The following is a 26,894-nucleotide window of genomic DNA, read 5'->3' on the forward strand; positions in this document are numbered from 1 at the left end:
CTATACCATATACGATGAAATGGAAAATTGTCGAAAAATCCACACCATATGTTAACGGATAAAAAGATGTAAGCTATTCGTAGGTGAAAGAACTCGGATCCTTTTCAGATCTAAGATCACAAATACACTGCTGAATTCTTGATACGAAATTTTCAGCAGTTGTAAGGATATGGCTAAGTTCCTGTTGACGAATTGGAAAGTGCCACCATCTCCGGATTAAACAACTGTACCATAGACTCTAAGCCACTATCTTTCCAGCCTAATATCTTACGGTCTGAGGGGAAACAACTCTAATTCCTTTCTTTTGCTTCTTTCTGTTTTCTCTTTCGTTTTCTGGTTTTTCAACATTCAACCTTTATATTTATTTATTTCTCGCTATTTTTCGTTTTTTCTCTCATCCTATCGGCTCATTTTTAGTTAGTTATGCCATGTGAGCAGTGCCTGATGATTGTGCTAGAACACCAGGCATGTTAAAAAATACTGTCTTATATGCTCTCAACACATGAAACTAATAGTAGCACATAAAAACATGTACTGTATTTATGAAATAAAAATTATTTATATATTTATACAGAGTGCGTAAGATATTTGGGGACAGGTTTATGGTTATAAAAAAACATATATATAATAACTGATAATGACTATTTATCAAAAAATGCTATGAGGATAAACATAAACCTTCTTTTCTATAATGTTATTCAATAAAGCCACCTTCAACTTCAGCACTGATTCTATATAAGATCTAAATCATCTACATGCTCGAATCAAGTGGTCCTGGTTAATTTTGGACATTACTCTGATTATGGCAGCTTTCAAAGAATCTTTGGTGTTATGGACGTGTTCATTGACCTCTCTCTCAACAACACTCCACGTCTAATAGTCCAATGGATTGAGATCTGGAGAATTAGGAGGTCAAATGTTAGGGGTTATGTGATCATGGAAATTTTCAGCCATCCATTCCTGTGTTACTAGAGCCATGTATGATAGTACAGAGTCTTACTGAAATACATATGGCCTTCCATTGCATACACTGTCTATCCAGGCTTAACGGTTATTGCCAGGACCTCAATGTAGGCGACAGAGTTAATTCTAAGGCCTCGTGGAAAGAAGTAAGGAAGCATCACATGTCCTAAATTGCTGATAACCCCTATTTATTGTTGTTGTTGTAGTCCTTGTCGTTATTTTACTTCTCAGAGCGCTCGATCTTGTTTGCTCTGGTAGATTCTGTGAGAGTAGAGAGCAGCCTACGGTCAGAAGTCTCACAGGGTCTCTTTCTGCACATTTTAAGCTTTGGTACTTGGTTGTTAATTACCGTGGGAGACATTCAACATCCAAGTACCATTCTCAAAATCCTAGCTGTTTCCAGCAGCGCAGTCTTTTGGGATTGCTCTACTCTCATGTCAATTCCGATTTCTCTGACATATTTCTCGAACTTGGTTGTTAGTGATCCGATTGCCCTGACAATTACTAGAATGACAGACACTCTTCATAGTCCACATTCTTGCAATTTCGTCTTTTAGTAATCTGTACTTTTTAATCTTTTCCAGTTCTTTGTCATTTATGCGTGCATCCCCAGGTATTGCAATATCTATAAACTTAATATTATTGTTGTTGTTATAGTTGTTATTATTATTATTCGTCTAAGTGCCTACTTATCATTGTCATCTCGTCCGTCAATTCAGTGAAATATTAAAACTTAAATGAGTAATAAACTTCGCATTGTATGTTATATATATATATATATATATATATATATATATATTAAAAAAGATATTATATGTATATATATATATATATATATATATATATGTATATATATATATATATTTACACACATATATACATATATATTTGCTATCCCATCATTTAGTTAATATCAGTTTCTTGTATTGCTATAAGTCACATTTAACTACACCTCATATGTATATATATATATATATATATATATATATATATATATATATATATATATATATATATGTGTGTGTGTGTGTGTGTGTGTGCGTATGTTTTTCTGTCTGTGCACATATATATATATAGAGAGAGAGAGAGAGAAAGAGAGAGAGAGAAAGAGAGAAAGAAAGATAGAGAGAGAGAGAGAGAGAGAAAGTGATTGCTAATTTATTTCTTAAATAATTTAATTCCAGTCACATACATATATCGGTATCTCGTTATCGAGTACTGCACATAAAAGGACATATATATACACAACTAGTTAACCAGTATAAACATAGTTGCAGTCACTAGCACACACTCATAGACATAAATATATATACACATACATGATTTCTTATGTATTATTATCATTATCATCGTCATTGTTTTAACATTCACTTTCCCATGGTTGCGTAGATCAGACAGAATTCGTTGAGGCAGACTTACTTCATCTCTTCCCAAGCAGGCAAATAATCCCCTTGTCTATCGATTTCCTTTGGAATGATTTTACAAATAAGCAACAAAGTTTTGAAATGTATTCAATACACAAATCGAATATTGCTTTCTAAGGTCGACATGTAAGAGACTTTATGCAATGAACGCCTTAAGATTAAGCAAAAACAAAAACATAAAAGCATACAATGATTAAAACAAGATGCAACGCATAAATAACTTCCTTATATATACTAGCTTCTAACCAACCGAAGTTGATTTTTGATTTTGAACCTCTCGGGTCTCCATAAAATAGGCACTCCTCGAAACATTTGGCCGTGTGTCAATATTCATAATTTATATTTAATGCATTTTCTATTTTATTTTGTTTTTGTTTTTTCAGGTCGTTTCCAATATTATATGATTTTAGCATTTTTGCTGCTCTTGCTGAGCCAGCTTAACTATGCCCTCTATTACGCAAATGCCAAACCAAAGGGAAACTTTCCGAGACTGGGGAAACGAAATGAACGATTGTTCAAGGGACATTATAACGCCATTCTTTCCAGTGCGACGTTCAATGATAAGTTGTTACACCCGAAAGATATCTTCAGTAAGAAACAACAAGTATACAGCATTGTGGGTAAGTATGACAAATTTTATATATTTCTGCGATTGTATTGTTTGTTTGTATGTGTGTATATATATATATATATATATATATATATATATATATATATATATATATATATATACATACACATGCGTATACATACAAGCTGCTTTCATTTGTTTATTTGTATCATTATTTCCATATCTTTACCTCCGGACTTAGTCAAGGTTTCGGGGTGTAAGTTCAATTCATTTAACTGCTGCTAAGTGTTTCCTATAGTGTGAATCTCTGGATTCCATCTGTTGACTCTCTCTCTCTCTCTGTCTCTCTCTCTGTCTCTCTCTCTGTTTGTCTCTCTCTCTCGCTCTTAGAGTTTCCTTTTTTGTTCTCATAAAGCATAATGTGCCTTAAATGCTCTTCGGATACTTCCATGTTAGAAAGGGTTTTAATCAAAGAAATTTTAATTCTCTTATTCTGTAAAATAATATTTAATTAGTTTAAATGTACACAAATGCATAAAAATAATTTTTAATACCATTAGACATTCTAAAATACTATTAAATTTCATTCAATTTTAAAAAAGGTAAAATCGAACAGAACTTATGGGATGACCTGATATATATATATATATCATTGTCCTCGTATTCCTCCGAATGTGAAACTGAAATGAGTAACTATGTCCAGGTCGAAGTTTAAAATCTTATCTGTTTAAAATTTTACTTGATGATAGTCGATAATGCAATTACGTTATGACGTAATCTTTTATGACTGCATTAAATTAATTAAATTCTATCGAAACAAGCGTCGTAAATTTTAAACACTATTTGTTTTTATGTTATATATATATATATATATATATATATATATATATATATATCGGGGGCGTGCGATGATCTTTCTGGCTGGGGAAGCAATGACCAAAGTTTTCTGTCACATAGATATTTGCTCTTATATTATATTTTGTCTTTTGAAATTTATTAAAGGAAAAAAATTCATCTAACAAAATTAAGTTGCAAAGATCGTACGTCCTTGAACGTTCAGTAAGTATACTTAAACACAGTCTACTTCAAAACAAAGACAGAGCTAAGTCATGCCGGTACAAATTCATGAACATATAAGTTAACAAAATGTAGTAAGACAGGTACAAATTGTATTATAGGGTGAATTTGAAGGAACAGAACAAGATAAAAGAAAAATAGGGACAAAAAGCAGCAAACATGTTCTAACCTGTTCTAGAATACCGAAATATTAGAATATACTAAAATATTCACAATAAGGCGGTTCACAAAGATGGTTGGGGATCAGCAGGTAACGTCTGCAGGTGGGCTAGTATGCATCTATATGAGGACATCTTGTTAATATAATATTTCTACAGTTGAGTCAGGCGTAGACAAGGATATGTTATTTAAAATTTCACTTTGCAAACCTTGTAGTTTCGAGTTCGCACCATTGCACCCCACTTTGACCAAGTATCTTCCGGACCACCCAATGTATTGTGAATGAACTTGCAAAACAGAAACTATGTGGAAGTTTTTGTCGCATGTTTATACGTATGTGTGTGTACGTTTTTATGTTTGTGTTAGTCTTTTACCTCTAAACGATATTTTAGCTTGATTATGTTCCTAATACATAAAGCGATAAGATAGATACCAGTTATAAAATAAGTAGTGGTGTTCATATAATTGATTAAATATTTCAAGGTGGTACCCCAGTAAGATCAGTCTAATGACGGAAACAACTAAAATAAATAAAAGAAAAAAGGTGCTTGGATCTTTAAATCTTTGTGGAATTTGTGTTGTCTCAGAATCTGCATTTTCTGGCCTTTCGATTATTCTCTATTTGGTGTCATAGTTTTAATCTGTCTGTCCTTTATACAGATTATATATGGAGTGGCAATATTGTGGTTGTGTTTTTATCCCAATATTGGAAAGATGACAAATTATTATAAAATCTTTGCTTAAATCATCCTAGCGGCATACAAGTATAAAGGGGTTTTTTTTGTTCATTAAACTACCCAACCGCAGCTCTTTGGCCAAACCACTAAATTATGCGAACGTAAGCAAACGCCAGTTGTCAGTCGGTGGGAGACAAATACATAGATATGCACAACACAAGGATACACGCACACATATCATGCATAATACTCACATGTTCGCTTACGTATACGAACGTATATATATATATATATATATATATATATATACATATACATACAGACACACATATATAATATTATACATACATATATATATATAATAATATATATATATATCAATTGATATATATATACATACATATACATACAGACACACATATATAATATTATACATACATATATATATATAATAATATATATATATATCAATTGATATATATATACATACATATATATACAGACACACATATATAATATTATACATACATATATATATATATAATAATATATATATATATCAATTGATATATATATACATACATATATATACAGACACACATATATAATATTATACATACATATATATATATATAATATATATATATATATCAATTGATATATATATACATACATATATATACAGACACACATATATAATATTATACATACATATATATATATAATAATATATATATATATCAATTGATATATATATACATACATATATATACAGACACACATATATAATATTATACATACATATATATATATAATAATATATATATATATCAATTGATATATATATACATACATATATATATATATATATATACATATATATATATATATATATATTTATCAATTGATCCATAGCCTTTGTGACGTCTTTATGGATGGGCGTATCTATCTTATACACAACACTTGAATGGGATTATTACCACTGGGTAAAGCAAATACGTCAATGTATATTCAACTCCTGTACATAACAATCGCTGTGTTAAAGCACGATTTTTCCTGCTCTGTGTTTGTCTATTACGCACGTATGTTTCAAAAGCTCCTATATAAATCTTATAACACGTTACAGGACTAAGGTGTTATTTATGAACTAAATATTGACACGTTACTAGGTATGAGAGTTGCGTGTTTGTGGCTCTAGGAATATTTCTTATATCATTTAACTTTCCAAAACGGACAGAAAAGAAATGATATTCTTTCTAATAGTATGCTATTCGTGAATATTTATTTTACGTATTTATTAATTTTTTTTTTTTTACTATGTCTTGCGGTTTAAATAGTTTTATTTTCAGTGTTGTCCATTACAATGGTATTGCGTGTTCAAGTAAATGAATTAATCGTCAGGTTTCTAAAAAATACATTATTAAATTAAGCCCACATTTTAAACTAAATACTCTGAGTTTTTTTTTCTTGTACGTATATGTGTCCGTGTGTATATATATGTATACACGCACACACTTATTAATCCCATTAATGTATGTGGTAAAGAACCATTATGAATATTTCTTCTGTAACTTTCAGTGTCCTGTTCATGACTTCCGGTATGTTTGAAATAAATTCGTGGCCATTTTGAGAGTTCAGAAATAATTTGTCATTGTTAGTGCAACTGTTTTTGTCGATGTTGTTAAATTCCAGATAAGACTTAATTGAGCTGAACTATGGTCCTTGTTATTTCAACGTGACTATCTCATTTTATGTGTGTGTGTGTGTTATCCGAATATATACCCGATGTTATCTAAGATACCCTTTTCTTCTTTTAAAGTCATATATATAAATATATGCGTGTGTGTGAGAGAGAGAGAGAGAGAGAGAGAGAGAGAGAGAGAAAGAGAAAGAGAGAAAGAGAGAGAGAGACTTGTTGTTGACCTAACAGCTATGTTGAGTTCCTGCTCTTCAGGTGAAAATCACTGAGTCACTTTCTGAATGCTAGTCGCTACTTTATTTGATATTTCATTCTTCCGAGATCATTTCCTTTTCCCTTTAGGTCTATAAAATAAATAACAATTATATATTGATTCGAATATAAATATATATGCTGATCATGCCAAAAACCTCAGTTTGCCTCTCCAAAATGGCTTCAACATTATTTGTATCGTCAATATTACAGCTGTTAGTAATGCCCGTTGTTATGCTAGGATAAACGCCAGAAAGAGTTCATAGAGAATCGGATAAAACACATCGATATATCTTGTTATGCTTTCACTGCTAACAGTAGTGGGCTAAACGACCCTGTCCAGTCTACTTGCAGCTGAGAGTTATACATAAATGCAGCTATCACAAAAAATATTAGCTTAACGCAAAAACGCCTTATATTTTTTAAAGAATTTCGGTGATAAATACACCCAGAAACATTTAATTATCGTCTGTGTATGTGTACATGTGCCAAGACCGTTCGTATGTGTGTATGTAAGTGCGGGCACAGCTAGCAGCGTTCGTTTGAACCTCTGTCTGTCTGGCTCTCTATCTCTCCCTCTTTCTTTCCATACACACATTTTTTTTTGTATTTTACTATGGCCCTTTATATCCAGAGTTCAAATTTCTCCCAAACTAGAAACATATATTATTTTTCCTGCATCGGTACAATAAAGTATGAGTTAAGGATTTGTAGCAATTTAATCAATTATAACCTCTTAAAAATTCAAGGTCTTGTGTCTGCGTTAAAAGAATCTCATATGAACGTAACGCTTATGTTTCATTTTCGAGCTGCCAACAGAAATGATAGAGTTGTATAGATCACCGCTGTAAAGAGTGATAGCACTGTAAGACTGGAGAGTTATTTCTTGGCTCGTTCAATATAGATCACGGGAAAATTTTATCCGTGTGTGCAACGAAATAGCGGAAAGCTTCGATAGGCAAAGCTTACGACCCCGATTTCGATCCTCAATAACTCTAAGGAGAAATACATATATCAGAAAATATTCTTACTGTCGATTTTCACGTTATTTTGCCAACAAAATTTCGATGGTTCAATTTGCAAGCCGATTCCAGTTCATAAATGGAACAATTTAGTTCACAGCCGAAATGTTTTTCGATAAGGTATAACCTTACAATTATTCATTTCTTTCATCTTGGTTGGAAATATTGTCTAAAGAGCAAAAATATTTCGATTACAGCATATTAATAGATTATCATTCTACAAACCAACCTGGGAATCGCTACGAAGTTTATCCACAAGTTGGAAATTGCAGCAAAATCTCCTGCAAATGACACGCTACTATAAGTGCCGGATCAAAATTTGCTTATGAAATGAAAATCCAGGTTTTTCAGGAGTATGTTCAAAGCATTTTCCTCGCCCTACATAAATTTTAGAGGGTACGCTTGCACCTCAGTATCCCCTGTTCCCGAGCCTATGTCTTCTACCAACATAAAACAAAACTCGTTCGGTTAATGTAGTCAAGATACACTATGGCTAAATAAAGCTGAGGGTAATCACATCAATGTTTTTTGACTGCAGCTCAACTCAGTGAGGAACGAACTAAGGTTACAATAATCAGCAACGACAACATAGCATAAAACCGAAACGATGCATTTACGAATGAAATAATGTAATCATATATTATGCAGACATAAAAAAAAGACAGAGAAATGACGGTCAGAACAGCTTCAATAAGACGTCTGCTAAATCACGGTTGAACTGTGGCTGAAGAAATAACCATCTACGATCAACTTTCCGGTGTATGTGTGTGTGTGTGTGCATGCATGCATATGTGCGCGTGCGCGTGCGTGCGTGTGCGTGTGTGTGTGGACGTTATGAACTTTCGAGAAAATGTGAAATAATTCTTTTTTTTGGAACAGTGAATCTCCTAGCACATAAGCCTATGAATAATGGCGTGTATCCAAACGGCTTTTAACCCATTATTTAAACGTCATTATTTTTAACATTAGGTGCTTCGAGATCTACTCTCTCAAGAGTAATTTATATATATATATATATATATGTGTTTATTTAGGGCCGGTTTAACTTTTCCAGGCGTCCATCTCGACTCAACATCTCCCCAGCCGAACTCTCGGCCCTTCGATCCCTCCGACGCCGCACGGACATCATCATAAAACCGGCTGATAAGGGTGGAGCCGTGGTAGTATGGCGCGCGGACCTCTACGAGGCCGAAGCTCTCCGTCAACTTCGAGATACCTCATTCTACCGCCCTCTGCCCTCCGACCCCACGCCCAGCTACCAACAGACTGTGTCCTCCACTATCCATGACCTCATCCTCTCCTCCCATCTCCCCGCCACCGCCTCCAACCTTATTGTTCGCACCCCACGCACCCCCACCATTTACTTCCTCCCCAAGATCCATAAACCGAACAACCCTGGCCGCCCCATCGTCTCCGCCTGCAACTGCCCCACCGAGCTTATCTCAAAATACCTAGACCGGGTCCTCGCCCCCCTAGTGGCTTCTCTCCCTTCCCACATTCATGACACTAACCACGCGCTTCGTCTATTCAACTCTTTCTCTTTCCCTCCCGGCCCTTCTAAGCTTCTCTTCACTCTAGACATCCAGAGCCTCTATACAATGATCCCCCACGACGAGGGGCTGTGTGCCCTGAAGTTTTTTCTAGACCAACGCCCCAACCCACAACCCGACACCTCCACACTCATTCGTCTGGCCGAACTTGTCCTATCTCTCAACTGCTTCTCGTTCGCGGGAGATATCTACCAGCAAACCTCGGGAGTGGCCATGGGGACGAGAATGGGCCCCAACTACGCGAACCTCTTCGTTGGTTATGTTGAGGCCCAAATATTCTCCAGTTTCACTGGTCCCACTCCCGAACTATACGGTCGGTATATCGACGACTGTATCGGTGCCACCTCTCTCTCCCGCGAACATCTTGACTCGTTCCTCTCTTTCGTTCAATCTTTCCATCCTGCCCTCCACTTCTCCTGTACTGTCTCTGACACCTCTGTCCCCTTTCTCGACATTTCGGTCAGCATCCTCCACTCCGCCCTTAGCACCTCCATCCACTACAAACACACAGACTCACACTCCTATCTCAACTTCTCCTCCTCCCACCCTAGACACACAAAACTTTCCATCCCCTATTCCCAATTCCTCCGTCTACGCAGACTTTGTAGCGACAGCCATGACTTTGAGACTCAGTCTCAACTCATGGCTCACCACTTTAGCCTGCGTGGATATCCACCCACCACCATCCACACCGCCCTTGCCAGAGCACGTTCTGTGGACCGTGCATCTGCTCTCTCCCCCCGAACCCGCCCTGCCGTTTCCCGCCTCCCTTTTCCCCTCACCTACCATCCCACCACCCTACCCCTCCAACGCTCCATTCTCCGAGCTTTTCGGCGCCTCCAGTCCGACCCCTCCACCTCCCACATCTTCCCTAATCGACCCCTCCCCTCCTTCAAACGAGCCCACAACCTACGGGACCTCTTGGTCCACAGCTTCTTCCCCAACCCAACCTCCCAACCTGGCTCTTTCCCCTGCTCCCGTCCACGCTGCCGCACTTGCCCTTACCTCTCCAACACCACCCTCCTCACCAGCACCCATCACCGACCCTATCGCATCACCGACTCCTTCACCTGCACGTCTACCAACATCATATATTGCCTCTCCTGCTCTCTCTGCCAATCCCTGTACATCGGACAAACGGGGCGGCGCCTGGCCGACCGATTCGCGGAACACCTCCGGGATATCAACGTCGGCAATGACACCCCGGTGTCACGCCACTTCCGTTCTGCCGGCCACTCCTTGCGGCAACACCTGTCTGTGTTTGGATTGTCCATGCACAGGGGCCATCCGGACTCCCGTTTGCGCCGTGAACAGGGATTAATCTTCTATCTTCGCTCCTTTGCACCACATGGGCTCAACTCCCCTCCACTCTTCATCTAACCCCCTCCTCCTGTCTCTCTCCCCCACCCTCCCTCCTACCACCCATCTCTCCCCTCCCCCACCTCCTGCTCCGACTCCTACTTCTTTGTACCTCTCTTCATACTTCTCTCCACTCCCACTTCTCTTCACCCCTACTCTTTCTCTCCTCTCTCTTACTCTCTCTCACTCTCTTCTCTCGTACTCCCCCCTCCCCCCCTCTCCCGTACTCCCCCCTCTCTCACTCTTACTCTCTACACTCTTACTCTCCTACTCTCTACACTCTTACTCTCTTACTCTCTCACCCTCACTCTCTCACTCTCTTCCCCTCTCTCTCACTCTCTTTCTCTTCCTTTCTTCTTCCCCCCCATACCCCTCTTCCCTCTCTCTCACTCTCTTTCTCTTCCTCTCTTTCTCTTCCTCCCCCCATACCCACCTTCCCCCTCTCTCAATCCCCCTTCCCTCTCTTATACCCACCCTCTCTCCTCTCTTCCTCTCCCCTCCCATACCCATCTTCCCCCTCTCTTACATCCACCTTCCCCTTCTCCCTCCTCGTCAACACCCCCTCATAAGCTCATCCCACCACACCCCAACACACTCCTACTCTACCTTCCCACTCCACCCCATCCAACTCCTTACACCCACCACCCACCCCTACCCACATACCCCACCCTACCCACCCCTACCCACATACCCCACCCTACCCACATACCCCTACCTCTACCCCACACTCCACCCATGCCTTCCCCACCTCCCAACACCCTCACATCACACCACACCAATACCCTTGCATCACACCACGCACACCACACCAATACCCTCGCATCACACCACGCACACACTACAACTGACCAACTACTTTCTTACTTTCTCCCTTCCCCCATTTTCACACTACATACGTCAAGATCACCAGCAGTCTACCTCCCACACACAGGCCCTCGTTCCCGATCACCGTTTGTTATCTCCCTCTTTCTCAGCTCTCCTGAAATAAGAATTTCTAACTTCCGGTCAGTCATTGTTATGATCGGCCATTATTATGATTGACCGTTGACTGAACACTATTCAATTTTTTTTCTCCGTGTTTTTCTCCTTGTCTCCGTATTCTTTCTGTTGAAGAGCGTAGCTCGAAACGTCAAAGACTTTCCGTATTCCCGAGCGTCATACTAATATATACTTTTGTTATTTACACCATCTGTCCTCGTCTGTTGTTATTTTTTGTATATTCTCCCATATATATATATATACGACGAGCTTCTTTCAGTTTCCATCTACCAAATCCACTCACAAGGCTTTGGTCGGCCGAGGCTATAGTAGAAGACACTTGCCCAAGGTGCCACGCAGTAAGACTGAACCCAGAACCATGTGGTTCGTAAGCAAGCTACTCACCACACAGCCGCTCCTACGCCTATTATATATATATATATATATATATATATATATATATATATATATGATATACATTTTTTTCTACTTACCACTCTGTTGTCATATGTTTAGTAACGAACAGAATATATTCAAATTTCAAAAACAATGAAAAAAAGTTTTGAAGGGAAAATAGAGCTTCAGAAAACTAATAAATTATCGCGATAAATATTTTCTATTCAAACATTGAAATGGATTAAATAAGAAAAAAAAAAAAAAACGAACGAATTTATCTGCAGATACATACAGAGATATACAAATGTTCGCGCATACATACATACATACATGATAATTTTACGAAGTATCTTCGGACTACCAAACTAACAAATTGCCAAGACCAATATCCTCTTGACAATACTATTATATCTAGATTAGCAGAGACTCTTAGTAGTTCCGGTCTAGTTACGAACAGATTGATGTATTCTTGTTACCAGACGTGAATTAAATAGTTTAATTCGAGGTGATATATGAATATGAAAAGGATATCGGATCTTTGTGTTCTGTGAACAAATAAATACTGGACCAATCAATAAGTATTTCATCCCATATAACAGATATCGACTTTAGATATAAAAATGTTTATGAATATAATATGAGACGAATAAATCTATAAGTATATATATGTGCGAGTGTGTGCGTGCGCGTGCGTTTGTGTATGCATGCATGTATGTATTCATGCATGCATGTACGTATATATATATATATATATATATATATATATATATATATATATAGGGAGAATTTACAAAAAAAGAACAAAAGACGAAGACAGGTGGTGTAGAAAACAAACAGATGTATTAGTATAACGCCCGGGAAGTGAAAACGTCTTTAACGTTTTAGAGCCTACGCTCTTCCACAGAAAGAAACAAGGAGAGAACCAAACGAAGTTGTATGCGTGTCTGTATTTGCAACTATACAATCATATTTATCTGCTTGCGCGCCTGTACAAAAAATATATATAGTTATGTGTGCATACATATATATATATAGTTATGTGTGCATACATATATATATATAGTTATGTGTGCATACATATATATATATATAGTTATGTGTGCATACATATATATATATAGTTATGTGTGCATACATATATATATATAGTTATGTGTGCATACATATATATATATAGTTATGTGTGCATACATATATATATATAGTTATGTATGCATACATATATATATATAGTTATGTATGCATACATATATATATATAGTTATGTATGCATACATATATATATATAGTTATGTATGCATACATATATATATATAGTTATGTATGCATACATATATATATATAGTTATGTATGCATACATATATATATAGTTATGTATGCATACATATATATATATAGTTATGTATGCATACATATATATATAGTTATGTATGCATACATATATATATAGTTATGTATGCATACATATATATATATAGTTATGTATGCATACATATATATATATAGTTATGTATGCATACATATATATATATAGTTATGTATGCATACATATATATATATATAGTTATGTATGCATACATATATATATATAGTTATGTATGCATACATATATATATATAGTTATGTATGCATACATATATATATATAGTTATGTATGCATACATATATATATAGTTATGTATGCATACATATATATATAGTTATGTATGCATACATATATATATAGTTATGTATGCATACATATATATATAGTTATGTATGCATACATATATATATAGTTATGTATGCATACATATATATATAGTTATGTATGCATACATATATATATAGTTATGTATGCATACATATATATATATAGTTATGTATGCATACATATATATATATAGTTATGTATGCATACATATATATATATAGTTATGTATGCATACATATATATATATAGTTATGTATGCATACATATATGTATTATGCATGTGCGTGTCTCTCCACACACACACACACACAGAGTTTTACAAAAAAAAGATTGATAAAGAGTGCGAAGTTCCGGCTTGCCATCCTCTACTGCGCCATGTTTAATGAGCCCGAACAATGACAATCTTTCCGGTGTAAAAATTTATTAATATGTGTGTGTGTGAGAGAGAGAGAGAGAGAGAGAGGAAGAGTGATAGAGAGAGAGAAAGAGAGAGAGAAAGAGAGAATCCGTATTATAAAGTAACCATGCATGATCATGATTCAAAAGTATGTCTTCTGCAACAGAATGTTATTTTTCGAGAATTGAATCTTGGATCTGATCAGACGGTGTAAAATTCTGTTACTAGCAATCACACGGGATGAAGAAATGAATTCTAAAAACGGGCAAAGAAGTCGAAATCAGAAACCTTTGTGCCGAACTTGGTATACTATCTCAACAAAATCTACGTCAAAGTGTTCAACTTACATTCTATGAATATACAAGAATATTTCAACACATCTGTACAGCACGTATACAATCAAGTAAATTCGCAGAAATAGCTATAAGTATGGGCATCTATGTATGGGTATTGTTTGTGTGTGTGTGTGTAAGTATGTGTATGTGTGTATAGATATGTGCATGCACGAGCATTTGTGTATATGTGAATGTGTGCATGTGTTTGCGTGTATAAATATGTGAGCATTTTTGCGCATAGACATATGTGTATATATGCGTACGCATTGGTCCATATGCGTAGATATTGGTTTCAAGTGTTTAGCTCAAGGCTAAAGGAGGGAATAAGTCGATTACATCGACCTCAGCCGGTACTCATTTTATCCGCCCAGAAATGATGAAAGACAAAGTCGACCCCGCGCCATTTAAACTCAGAACACAACTGGAGCTTCTTTTATCGACTCCGAAGGGATGAATGGTAAACTGGACCTCGGCGGAATTTGAACTCAGACCGCAAAGACCGACGAAATTCCGCTTAGCACTTTTTCCCGGCGCGGTAATGATTCTGCCAGCTCATTGCCTTGCATATGAGCAGATATTGCCGAGTGGTTAAGAAGTTCGCTTTCTGATCACGAGGACACGAATTCGATTCTACAATAGGAATCTTTAGGAGCGTCTTTTATCAAAGCCATGAGATATTCCAAGCCTAAGGTAAAAAAAAACACTCAATGATAGCCCTTCGAATGGATCCAATATGTGATTCAAAGAACAAACCTTGTTACACACTGTCGTACTTACGTTGCATGATCATTATGTCAAAGGTACACGTGACTGTGGAATGCTCTACTACTTTAGTTCATTCAATTTGCCATAAAGGCAGTACATAGAGAGTAGCTACGGGCTGGACAAACACATTAATGAGATGAGATGAATAATAGGGTATTAATGGGAGAAGACAGGAGCCGCCCGCCGAATTCTGCTTCTCTAAACCATTGTTCTTTTATAAATTTATACATAAATTTACAATTTGAGGTTATAAATCTCTTATTTTACAATTTCAATCTATCATGTCTTTGAAATGAGGCACTTGCCTCTTACACTTTTCTTTTTATGGGCCACAAGCCCTTTCAATATGATGCACTGGTCCTCTTACATTTTACCGCCCGACCAGACTCCGAATGCTCTACTACTTACTCGCAAATGAAATGTGTTAGAACTTTCTTTGATCGAACAATGCATAACAAATCATCAAATATGCAGGGTCTATTTTTATTATTAATTTGTTCTGGAAGGAGGCACTACGTCTATGGTCTCTGTAAATCGTCTCAGGCACATGAAATTGATTCTGTTGAAATTCTGCTTCAACCATTGAAAGTCGACGTTTGTGTGTATTGATATGCATATACGAACGTATAGGTGAATGTGAAAGAGTGCATGTGTGTGTGTGTGTGTGTGTGCGTGCGTATATGTGTACGAATGGATGTACACATAGACGGATGTAAAAGTGTGCATGCATGTACGTATGCATGCGTCCGTGCGTGCGGATAAAAATGTGTGCATACACACATATATATGCATACATACATATATACATACATATACATGCATATATACATACATACATACAATGTATATATATATATAATACATATACATTTATATATATATATGCATACACGTGCACACGCCCATAAGCACACACACACACACAGAGACACACACACGCATACATACACACGCATACAGACACACACATATGTATATATATATGTATATATATATATATTTATGTATTATGCATAGGAGTGGATGTACAATAGAATATAAAAGTTGTCTCTGTGTGTGTGTGTGTGTGTATTATATACATATATTCATGTGTGCACGAATGTGTATATATGAAACGTCAAAGACTTTCCGTATTCCCGAGCGTCATACTAATATATACTTTTGTTATTTACACCACCTGTCCTCGTCTGTTGTTATTTTTTGTATATTCTCCCATATATAGATGTGTGGATATACGTGTATATGTGTACACAGGCATGTATGTGTGTGTTATATACGTGTGTGTGTGTGCGCGCGAGTTTGTGTTGTATCGAACTAAATAAAGAATTCAATAGTATGAAAGCGGAGTTTTTTTCATTGCTTTATATGTTTGTTTACAAATTTATAAATTCAGAACTGAACTATACAAGGCTGAATTAGACAAATTTGAAAGTTTATAAATTCACATAGGCGTGTGCAGGTGCGGTCGTATGTATGTATATGTGTTCTTGTGCACGCGTATACGTATATGTGTATGCGTGAACAAGCATACGTGTGTATATATATGTGCACGTTTAATTTTTTTTTCGCAATGTTAAATCTGATGGCCATGTAATAGCATTGATTATAAACAGCCATAGACAAGCTGCTTCGATTTTGTATGACTTCTTTTTTGTGGTGCTGTCCTTGCCTCGTATTTTCTCTTCTGCTCATTTAAGCTTTGGGGGAGAAGTGAAAGATAGTGGAAGAGCGGCGAAATCTATCATTACAGTGCAGAAACTGATGCCGATATATTTGTAAAATAATGTTTCTGAATTTCGTTTTTGGATTTGGTTCGCAAGATTCTTTCTGTGAGTTCGTGTGTTGAAGCATATTTTTTTGTGTCTGGAGAGAGTCATTCTCTTTTAGTGCTTTATTATTTTACGCACTCGCCGGTAAAGTTTCCACTCATTTATTTATTTTTCCTAAAATTTTCGTTGCGTCTTGCAACCTTTCCAATAGTCGTTGACTCTCAATTTATTCAAGTCAAACTTATCCATAAACAGGTATCTCAAATTAAGAACATTTTCCTTTAATAATTAATTATTAACTAGTAGTACCCATCCATCCATCCATCCTTACCTTCTATTTCCGGGATGGTCGTGGGGTTAGAGTCCTTAGGTACCTCTCCATATAGGGGCTTATCAGAAGCAATTGTCATCAGACTTTCCGGCCGGATTCCTACCAGTGACAAGCTGAGACTATGGATTTTATCCAACGATCATGTTCTTGGTCTGCCCCTAAGTCTGTTACCAGTTGACTCGGCTTGAAGAATCTGCCTTGCGGTTCTTTCTACAATATTCTAGTAATACTCATGGAAATTTCACAGGCCATTTTGCGGTATAATGACATTCGGTAATAATATCCTGTCATTTCTTTCATAATCCTTTGGTTAATCTCTGTATATTCTTTTCGGTAATGTTTTTCTCTTATAGCCTATTTTATTTTTCTGGCTTGTGCAAAATATTGTTGCCTACCATCATTATTCATATTTTGCCTTCTTTCTTCATTAATAATTCTCATTCTTTCTCTATTAGTTTCAGCTTCATTGATCATCATTCTACACGTTCTAGTTCTATTTCTTACATTAATTTCATTATTTTCTTCCTGAAGAAAAGTTTCTAGTTATTCCTGATTTTTCTCTCTTTATTCCTAATTCTTAGTTCTGTTTGCCGTTTTCCCATTTGCTGTTTTCTGCTCTGTATGTAGAATATCCTAAGATAACATTATCTCACCTATTGTTTTTCATAACATTGGTGTCACGAAATTATTTAATTTCTTAACTCTATTTTCTCTCCTACAAGTGTATTTCCACCACTTTTTTGTCTAGTACAGTGAAGGCTATATTTCGCTGATTAGGTCAGAAAAATACTGAAATATGTCCACTTTTGCCTTCTGTGTTGGCAAAGCAATATACAATTATTTTTCGTGTCCACATCAAATATTTGCATTATTTCTCAAATAAACAACTAAAGGTTTGAAAACTTGGAATTGCTGTCTATGAGACTAGAAACTCTAGTTTGTAAGATTGAAAATAGTATCAGTACAATTTGCAGAACATTTGTTGCAGGAGTTGCATCAAAAACGCTTTTTCTATGGTTCTAAAACAAGAAAAAAATATTTCTCTTTGACAAATATTGTTTTTTAACTCACCGCATATTCATTTTTTAGATTTTTAATTCTCTCTGCATTTGTTCACACTTGTATGTATAATTTCCTTATATTCGTGTTTAAACAATGGTTAATCTTCAACAAGCAGTCTATATGGCCTTTGTGATGCATTATACTTGCATACAAAACGTTTCTTTCGTAAGAGACAGCAGCTTCGATTTTTATCATTGGACTTGCTATTTTTCAGTCACGGTTTTTGTTACTGTTAAATATTTAGTAATATTTATATTGAAATATTCTTTATTTTTGTATATTCCAGAAAATCTCGATGCTCATCTTAGATCTCGTCTGCTTCAGTCAATCAGGAACCGTTTCCTTGGAAAGATAAAATTGGATTGAATGACAAGACAGTAATGTTACCAATCAGGATGAGAATCAAACCTCGCCCGAGTTCGACCTTCAATTGCAGCTGGCATAACTGCCAAGTCTGCTTGCATTATCCCACTTCTTTGGAGATGACCTAAATCAAATGTTAACCATTTGGAATATTTTGAACTATAATAAACACGATGGAATAATAAATAAATAAAAATATAAAATAAATAAATAAATATATAGCCATGATATCCTGACTTCTGTTTTATGTTCAGTGTACACTTTTGTTATTTTTAGCGACCTTTAAATATTTCATTAAGTCAAGGAGTAGGGAGGAAAGTGACAATGTGAGAAAACTGGCGATGGCTATCGGCAACGGAGGAATTAGTTCACATGAGAGACTTCGAGGATTAAAATGCATATGAAGTTAAAATTTTAACGTTTCGGGACCTTGCCCTTCGTATGAGAACGGGGGAGAATGAGAAAGCTGTGTTGTTTCTTTGGTTTTCACTTCTTGCCGCAAATAATATTATCGAACCCTGGCACGAACCTTCAAACAATATAAGAAAAGAAAGGGCTCGTAGTCTTCAATTTAGCTTCTCTACTTTCTGAGTTTAAACCTCGTCAGGGTCAGAAATTCATTTCATTGTTCTGAGTGGTGAATTTAAATATCAATCAAACGATAGGAAGGTTTCAATAAACTTTATCTCTTCAATACATGTGCGGCCTTCCTGGCGTATCAGAATTTCTACACTAATAACATTCTGTTCATTGATCAGGTGATAAATTTGGAGCGAGAAAAATCTGTACGTCGATTTCAATTCTTATTGGAAGATATTTTCATACATCTAAATCCCAAATTCAAATTACCCGTAAGAAAATGCATGAATATCACTTCATCTCATCTAATCAAACTGAAATAAAAAGAAACAAATCAATATTTCAAAAGTGTTTGTTCGACATTTCTAAATTACAAAAGTTCAACCTAGTGGCCGGAACCTAATTTCAGTTTCCATAGTGTTAAGTATAAAAGAAAAAAAAAATGATACGCTAATCTATAGAAGATGGCCTTTCATTTATGAGAAACTAAACGATTCGAAGAATCCTTGCTATGAAGATTCCAGAGAGAGTTTTTGGGGCCATTTTCAAGTGTTGAGAGAAGACAAATGCAATAACAATGACTGAAGGAATTAAAAACCAAAGAGGAGTTGAAGCTCATATTGAGTGCCATCCTTTCTGGTTGCAGCAGGAAATTACAAATCTTTATCCTAGATTATAGGTTGCGGTGAAAAAGATTTTAATTGCGTTTCCATCGCCAAATGTATATGTGTGTATGTATGTGTATATATATATATATACATAAATGTATATATATATATACAAATGTATCTATATGTATATATATATGAATGTATATACATGTATATATATATATATATAAACGAATGTATATACGTGTATATATATATATATATAAATGAATGTATATACATGTATATATATAAATGTGTATATATAAATGTATGTGTGTATATATATAAATGTGTATATATAAATGTATGTGTGTATATATATAAATGTACATATACATATGTATATATATATATGCATATATATATATGCATATATACATATGCATATATATACATATGTATATATACATATGCATATATATACATATGTATATATATACATATGTATATATATACATATGTATATATATACATATGTATATATATACATATGTATATATATACATATGTATATATATACATATGTATATATATATATACATATGTATATATATACATACATATGTATATATATACATACATATGTATATATATACATATGTATATATATATATACATATGTATATATATATATACATATGTATATATATATATACATATGTATATATATATATGCATATATATATATGCATATATATATATGCATATATATATATGCATATATATATATGCATATATATATACATATATACACATATATGCATATATATACATATATACACAAGCATATGCATACACATATATATATATATACGTCCAAACATATATGTACACACATAAATAAGTATATGTGTTTGTGTGCATGTGTGTATATATGCATGTATACATATGTATATGTGCATATATCTATTCATATATATGTATGTGTGTACCTTCCCTCCTATTTATCCCCTTCCTGATTCTGTCTATCTATATCCCATTAGCTATACAATTATCTGTCTTACGTAAATGACTTAAATTAATTAGGAATCTAAATGTTAATATATGTATTTGAATTTTTGTACTATCAGCAGATATGTGTTAAAGAAGTTTAGTGTAAATATGTTAGTTTTCAGTATTGTACTACGATGTACGATCAAATTAATAATGAAATTAGATAATAATTTAATTAATTAAATAATTAATTGTGAAATTAATTAATAAACTAATTTATTATTCCCACTTTATACAAATTATGTAATTTTCGTTCCGTAATTCATAATATTAAATTTTTACATCTGCATAAGGTCACAAATTTTTACAGACGGGGTAGAATTAATTCAATCAATTCCAATATGTTATTAATGGCTATTTTATGTACCTTGGAGGTACACAAAATGATCACAGGACTTAAAGAACGATAAATAAATATCTATTGCAAAGTTTGGTATAAGGCCAGCAATTCGGTGGGATGGGATAAGTCGATTACATTCGCCCCAGTGCTCGGTTGGTACTTATTTTAACGGACCCGAAAAGATGGAAGGAAAATTCGACCTCGGCAAAACTCAGAGCTTCGTGACGGACGAAATGCTACTAAGCATCTTGCCCGGCATGCTAACGATTCTGTCAGATCGCTGCCTTCCGATAACCAAATATCGATTTGAAAGTTCAGATGAGTGGTCAAATCGATTACATCGGCTCCAGGGTTCAACTTTTACTTATTTTATCGACCCTGGAAGGACGAAAAGCAAAGTCAACCTCGGCTGAATTTGAACTCGGAACGTGAAGACGGACGAAATGCCGCTAAGCAGTTTGCCCGGCGTGCTAACGATTCAACCGGTACGCCGCCTTTTGATAACTAAATATCACTATGTATTTAATTCGGTACATTACTCACCAGGCTACAAAATCTCATATTATATGGCGTTCGTATTTCAGGTCTGTGAGGATGACCAGATTAGAAGCTTTACACTTTGTGGGTCCTGAGGTGATTTATTAGGACCATATTGGCATAAAATCCACGGTTACAGTTGGGACACATAATGACAGAGTCATGACACGGTGGGATTCTTGCTTTCCGTGCAACCCTCCTCTTTTTATTTTCTCTCATCAATGCATATATTATATGTATTGTATTATATAATATCATGATATAATATATGAGAGATAACTAAATAGCACAGCGTAATTAGTTCGGCATCCTTACCCTCGTTTAAAAGTTATAAAATATTATACATTATATCTCTAATTTAGCTAACAGATGAGATCAAGAGATTCTCAGTATGGAAAAAAAAACTAAGTAACGCCCAAATGATTCGAACTTAGACTCCGAGGTGTTTACGAGGGACCAATTCGATGGGGTAAAGAGTGGTTATAAGAGAAATCAAGGTGAGCAGATATGGAGGCAATCATGCCGATAAACAAATTTAATTTAACAGATTGGGTCTGATATACAAGACGCGCGCGCGTGCGTGCGTGCGTGCGTGCGTGCGTGCGTGCGTGTATATATACATGCAAACAGAAAGAAAGCAAAGATTGAAGACCTTCAGACGATGAATATTTATGAATATATAAGTATATATATATTTATAGATCAAACTTACACAGAGTACAAACAACAAAGAAAATTAAAGGGAAATAGATAAGGTGGTATAAGTCCGACAGCTGTTTCTGGATGCTCGGAGATCCATTATAATATTGGTAGATGTAGTTCATCACAATATGCAGGCCGTAATGGAAGCAAATAAATAATCAATATGTTATTAATTTTGATTGACTGGTAAGTTGGTTGGAGAGGGTAAAAGAGAGATACAGAGAGAGTTAGCATAGGAGGTGCAGGATGAGAGCACATACTTGGCTTGGTGGCAGCAATGAACATATCACCGCTACACAGACACATAGTGAGAGAAAAAGTATCATAGAGACAGAGGAGGAAATGATGTAGTCGTTTATGACGGTAGTATCGTAAAAAATAAGACACTTATAGAAAAGATAAAAGCAAAAATAATTGCATAGTGAGAATTTATTTCTTTCGAATTATATTTTCGAAATGAGTTGTAAATCTGCAAATTACTTTTACGTCTCTCCTTATATATATAATGAGAGAGGAGGAGGGGTGGGGCGATAGAAAGAGGCGAAGGTGTAACTCCATTTTGTTCAGCCATCAGCCTATTTTGATGCTTATAAAAACCCCTTCGGTCATGAATGACCCTAGGATTGCACTTAGAAAGTTCACCCCCAAGGTACGAGTCCGGGCAAGGTTGTTTGTAGAAAGCCAGCAGTCGCCCATTTATACACACCACCGATGTTGCTCAAGGCAAAGGCTGATATACAGCTTGGCACCAGTGACGTAACTTATTTCTACAAATGAATGAGAGCTGGAGTAATATGAAATGAAATGTTTTACTCAAGAATACAACACACAACCTGGTCCGGGAATCGAGCTCACAACCTCACGATTGTAAGGCCGACGCTCTCACCAGTCAGTCATGCGCCTTCACATGATTCTTATAACTTTCTGAAAGATACATATTTTTAATGGAATTTCACTGAGATATGTTTTCCATGGCGTAGATTGCAATCACGCTGATAAAATTTGGCAAATTGATAACATGTATTTAGTGCAAATATACACATGAGAAATGTGTTTCATTTAATTTTATTTTAAGTTTATAATAATTTTACTTTTGAAGATTAGTATTCTTTACACCATTTTGTACTAGCACCAAGAAATTTTATAAAAGTTAAATTATAACTATTGTATATATGTATGCAATATTAACTGATATTCCCCATGAGAGCAACAGTATGATTCCACAATTATCTACCGTAAGATGGGTGACACTATAGTTTCATTATATATGTTATAATATATAATGCATAAAATAATAAGAACATAAGAAATCGTTAGAGCGTTGTATAAACGCTTTGCTATATTTGTTTTAACTATCTATGTTGTGAATTCGAATCCTGCTGAGGTCAATTTACCTTTCATCTCTTCGGTCTCGATAAATAAAGTACCAGTCAGCTATTTTATTTACACCCACTCAAAGTCAATTCTCTCTCTCATATATATATATATATATATATATATATATATATATATATATATATATATATATGTGTGTGTGTGTGCGCGTGTGTGTATATATATATATTCATATATATACTTCGTCTAGCGTGTAAAAACTGCCTGTTGTGTTTAAATGTACACAAACAATTTCAAGAAATAAACATTATAAAGTATCTAAAGTATCTAAACATTATAAAGTATCTATAACTGGCCTCAGTATGATTATTTCAAGGGACGGACGGTCGATCTGTGACATGGCGACGAGATGGAATTTGGTTTGACAAAGTCGAGAGAAAATTGCACAATATTCAAAAATGATACCATGAAACGAAATGTAAAGAATAAATGCTCTTGGAATGATAAAGAACATGTAAATCAATTTACTGTATACTTAAAGGTGAAAGTTGACAGAGAAGATTAAAATGTTGGTGAATGAAAAATATTTAAAGAAGAGAAAATGGACGGTTAGTGCTATCAGTACACGACCAGTAATTGAGAAGTAGGTTTTGAAAATAAATGACTAGAAAAAGAGCGAAAAAGACAGAGAAATCGAAGAAGAAGAAGATAGTGAAGACAGAGAAATGAATGAGTGAATAAATAAATAAGATTCAGAGATCATTGAAGCCTTGAACGTGTAACAGTAAACTAAACATTGAAATTGTGAAGTAATCATTAAACAAGCAGGCAAGCGAACAAACAAACAAACAAGCCAATAAATAGATAGATAAATAAATAAATGATGATTTCTAACGTAGACAAAAGGCCAAGCATTTTCGCAGTGGGAGAGGATTAGTTGCTTTTATCAACACTTATACTTGACTGATGACACGGGAAAGACGGCGAACTGGCAGCATCTTAGTGCGCTGGACAAAATAATTGGCGGCATTTCATCTGATTTTAAATTCTGAGTTTAAATACCACCGGGGTCGATAAAACTAGCACCAGTTGAACACTGGATCGACGTAATCGATTTGTTCTCGGCTCCAGAATTGTCGGCTTTGTGCCACAGTTTGAAACCAATTATTCGACACAGGTGAGTGTAAGAAAAGTGAAACCCGGCGGAATTTGAGCTTAATAATAATAATAATGCTAATAATAATCCTTTCTACTAAAGACACAAGACCTAAAATTTGGGGGAAGTAGACTAGACGATTACATCGACGCCAGTGTTTCACTGATACTTAATCTATCGACCCCGAAAGGATGAAAGGTAAAGTCGAACTCGGCGAAATTTGAACTCAGAACGTAGCGACAGACGAAATACCACTGAACATTTTGCTCGGCATGCTAAAGATTCTACAGGAAGCACAAGGCCTCAAATTTGTGGGGAGGGGACTAGTCGATAACATCGACCTCCGTGTTTCCCCAGTACTTAATTTAACAAACCCGAAAGGATGAAAGGCAAAGCCGACCTCGGCGGAATTTGAACTCAGAACGTAGCGGCAGACGAAATCTTGCTCTGAATTTCGCCCGGCGTGCTAACGATTCTGCCCGCTCGCCGCTTTAATAGTGATAATAATAATGGTAATAATATTTTTTTCAAATTTTGGCACATGGCCAGCAAGTTAGGGGGAGGAGGTAAGTCGATTACATCGGTCCCAGTACTTATTTTAGCGACCCCGAAAGAATGAAAAGTGAAGTCGACCTTGGCAGAATTTGAACTTAGAAGCATTTTGCCCGGTCAGCTAACGATTCTGCTAGCTGGCCACCTTAGTAGTAGTAGTAGTAGTAAAATGTAGAAGTCAGGAAGAAGGAGAGCGTGAAGGAGAAAATGTAGTTGAACAAGATATTCTTTTCTATTCTTGGCACAAGGCCCGAAATTTTTGGAGACGTGCGGGGGGGGGGGGGGGGCAGTACGCAACCCAGTACGCAACCGGTACTTAATTTATCGACCACGAAAAGGGTGAAAGGCAAAGTCGACCTCGGCGGAATTTGAACTCAGAACGTTGAACAAGAAGATATTGAGATAAAAATTTCATAGGGCTCGTTTTTGTTTGTTTGTTTGTTTGTTTTCATTCATATTAAACTCAGTAAGCAGACATCTTGTTTCTTGTCAATCCAATAAGTTATCTGAAGAAAAGTTCTAAATTAAGTAAAAAGAAAAAAGGAAAATATGAAAAAATGAAAACAAAATTCTCTTTCTCCTCTTTTGCATATCTTTCCTTCTTTCCTGTCATTGTTCTTCATTCTCTCCATCCATCTCTTTCTCCCTGTCTGTCTGTCTGTCTGTCATTTTCCAGTATTTTTTGTACAACTGTGTTTTGCCCGTGCTGAAGTTATTGCCCCTTAAAATGATTGGTCTTTACATAGGCGATCATTTTTGGCAATAATATCCTCTTTTTTCCTTAAAATAATATCCATTTAGAACCACTTCTTTCACGGATACAATTTGTGAAACAGAAATGAGAGCATGAAAGAGAGAGAGAGAGAGAGCGTGTGTGTGTGTGTGTGCGCGCACATTAGAGAGAGAGAAAGACTGAGATAACATAACAGGTTAACCACTTGATCTGTACGATAGCCCTGAACACAATGTTTACAATATGTCCACTGCATAGAAACTAATAACGTATCAGTGAGTGAATCTTTCACAAAGATCTTGCACAATGAAACTACGTCTAAATTTGTTCATAATGATTTTCAGTAAAATAGAGAAAGAAGAAAACCCGTAAATTTACAAACAGATAAATATTTTCTTTTATATTTTCGACAATATACGAAATTAATTATAGCAGCGTATTCAACAGGAATTGAGAAATTTTAGGTTGGCT

At 35.4% G+C, this 26,894-nt stretch overlaps 1 protein-coding gene across 1 annotated transcript; it reads left to right on the plus strand.

The window, feature by feature from the left end:
• The first annotated feature begins 2,718 nt into the window (after positions 1-2,718).
• On the plus strand, positions 2,719-19,073 carry LOC128247622 (uncharacterized). Its single transcript, XM_052967374.2, has 2 exons — positions 2,719-3,007; positions 18,767-19,073. Exons 1-2 carry the CDS (start codon positions 2,734-2,736, stop codon positions 18,844-18,846), a joined length of 354 nt encoding a protein of 117 aa, XP_052823334.2. The 5' UTR covers positions 2,719-2,733; the 3' UTR covers positions 18,847-19,073.
• The last annotated feature ends 7,821 nt before the right edge of the window (positions 19,074-26,894 follow it).

The sequence above is a fragment of the Octopus bimaculoides genome, chromosome 4 (assembly GCF_046866305.1).
Source record: "Octopus bimaculoides isolate indiv1 chromosome 4, ASM4686630v1, whole genome shotgun sequence".
Classification (NCBI taxonomy): Eukaryota; Metazoa; Mollusca; class Cephalopoda; order Octopoda; family Octopodidae; genus Octopus; species Octopus bimaculoides.

Coding starts and splice junctions, on each gene's coding strand:
- LOC128247622 (XM_052967374.2), top strand. CDS start 2,734: ATGCATTTTCTATTTTATTTTGTTTTTGTTTTTTCAGGTCGTTTCCAA. Junction 3,008..18,766: donor ACAAGTATACAGCATTGTGG/GTAAGTATGACA, acceptor TGTATATTCCAG/AAAATCTCGATGCTCATCTT.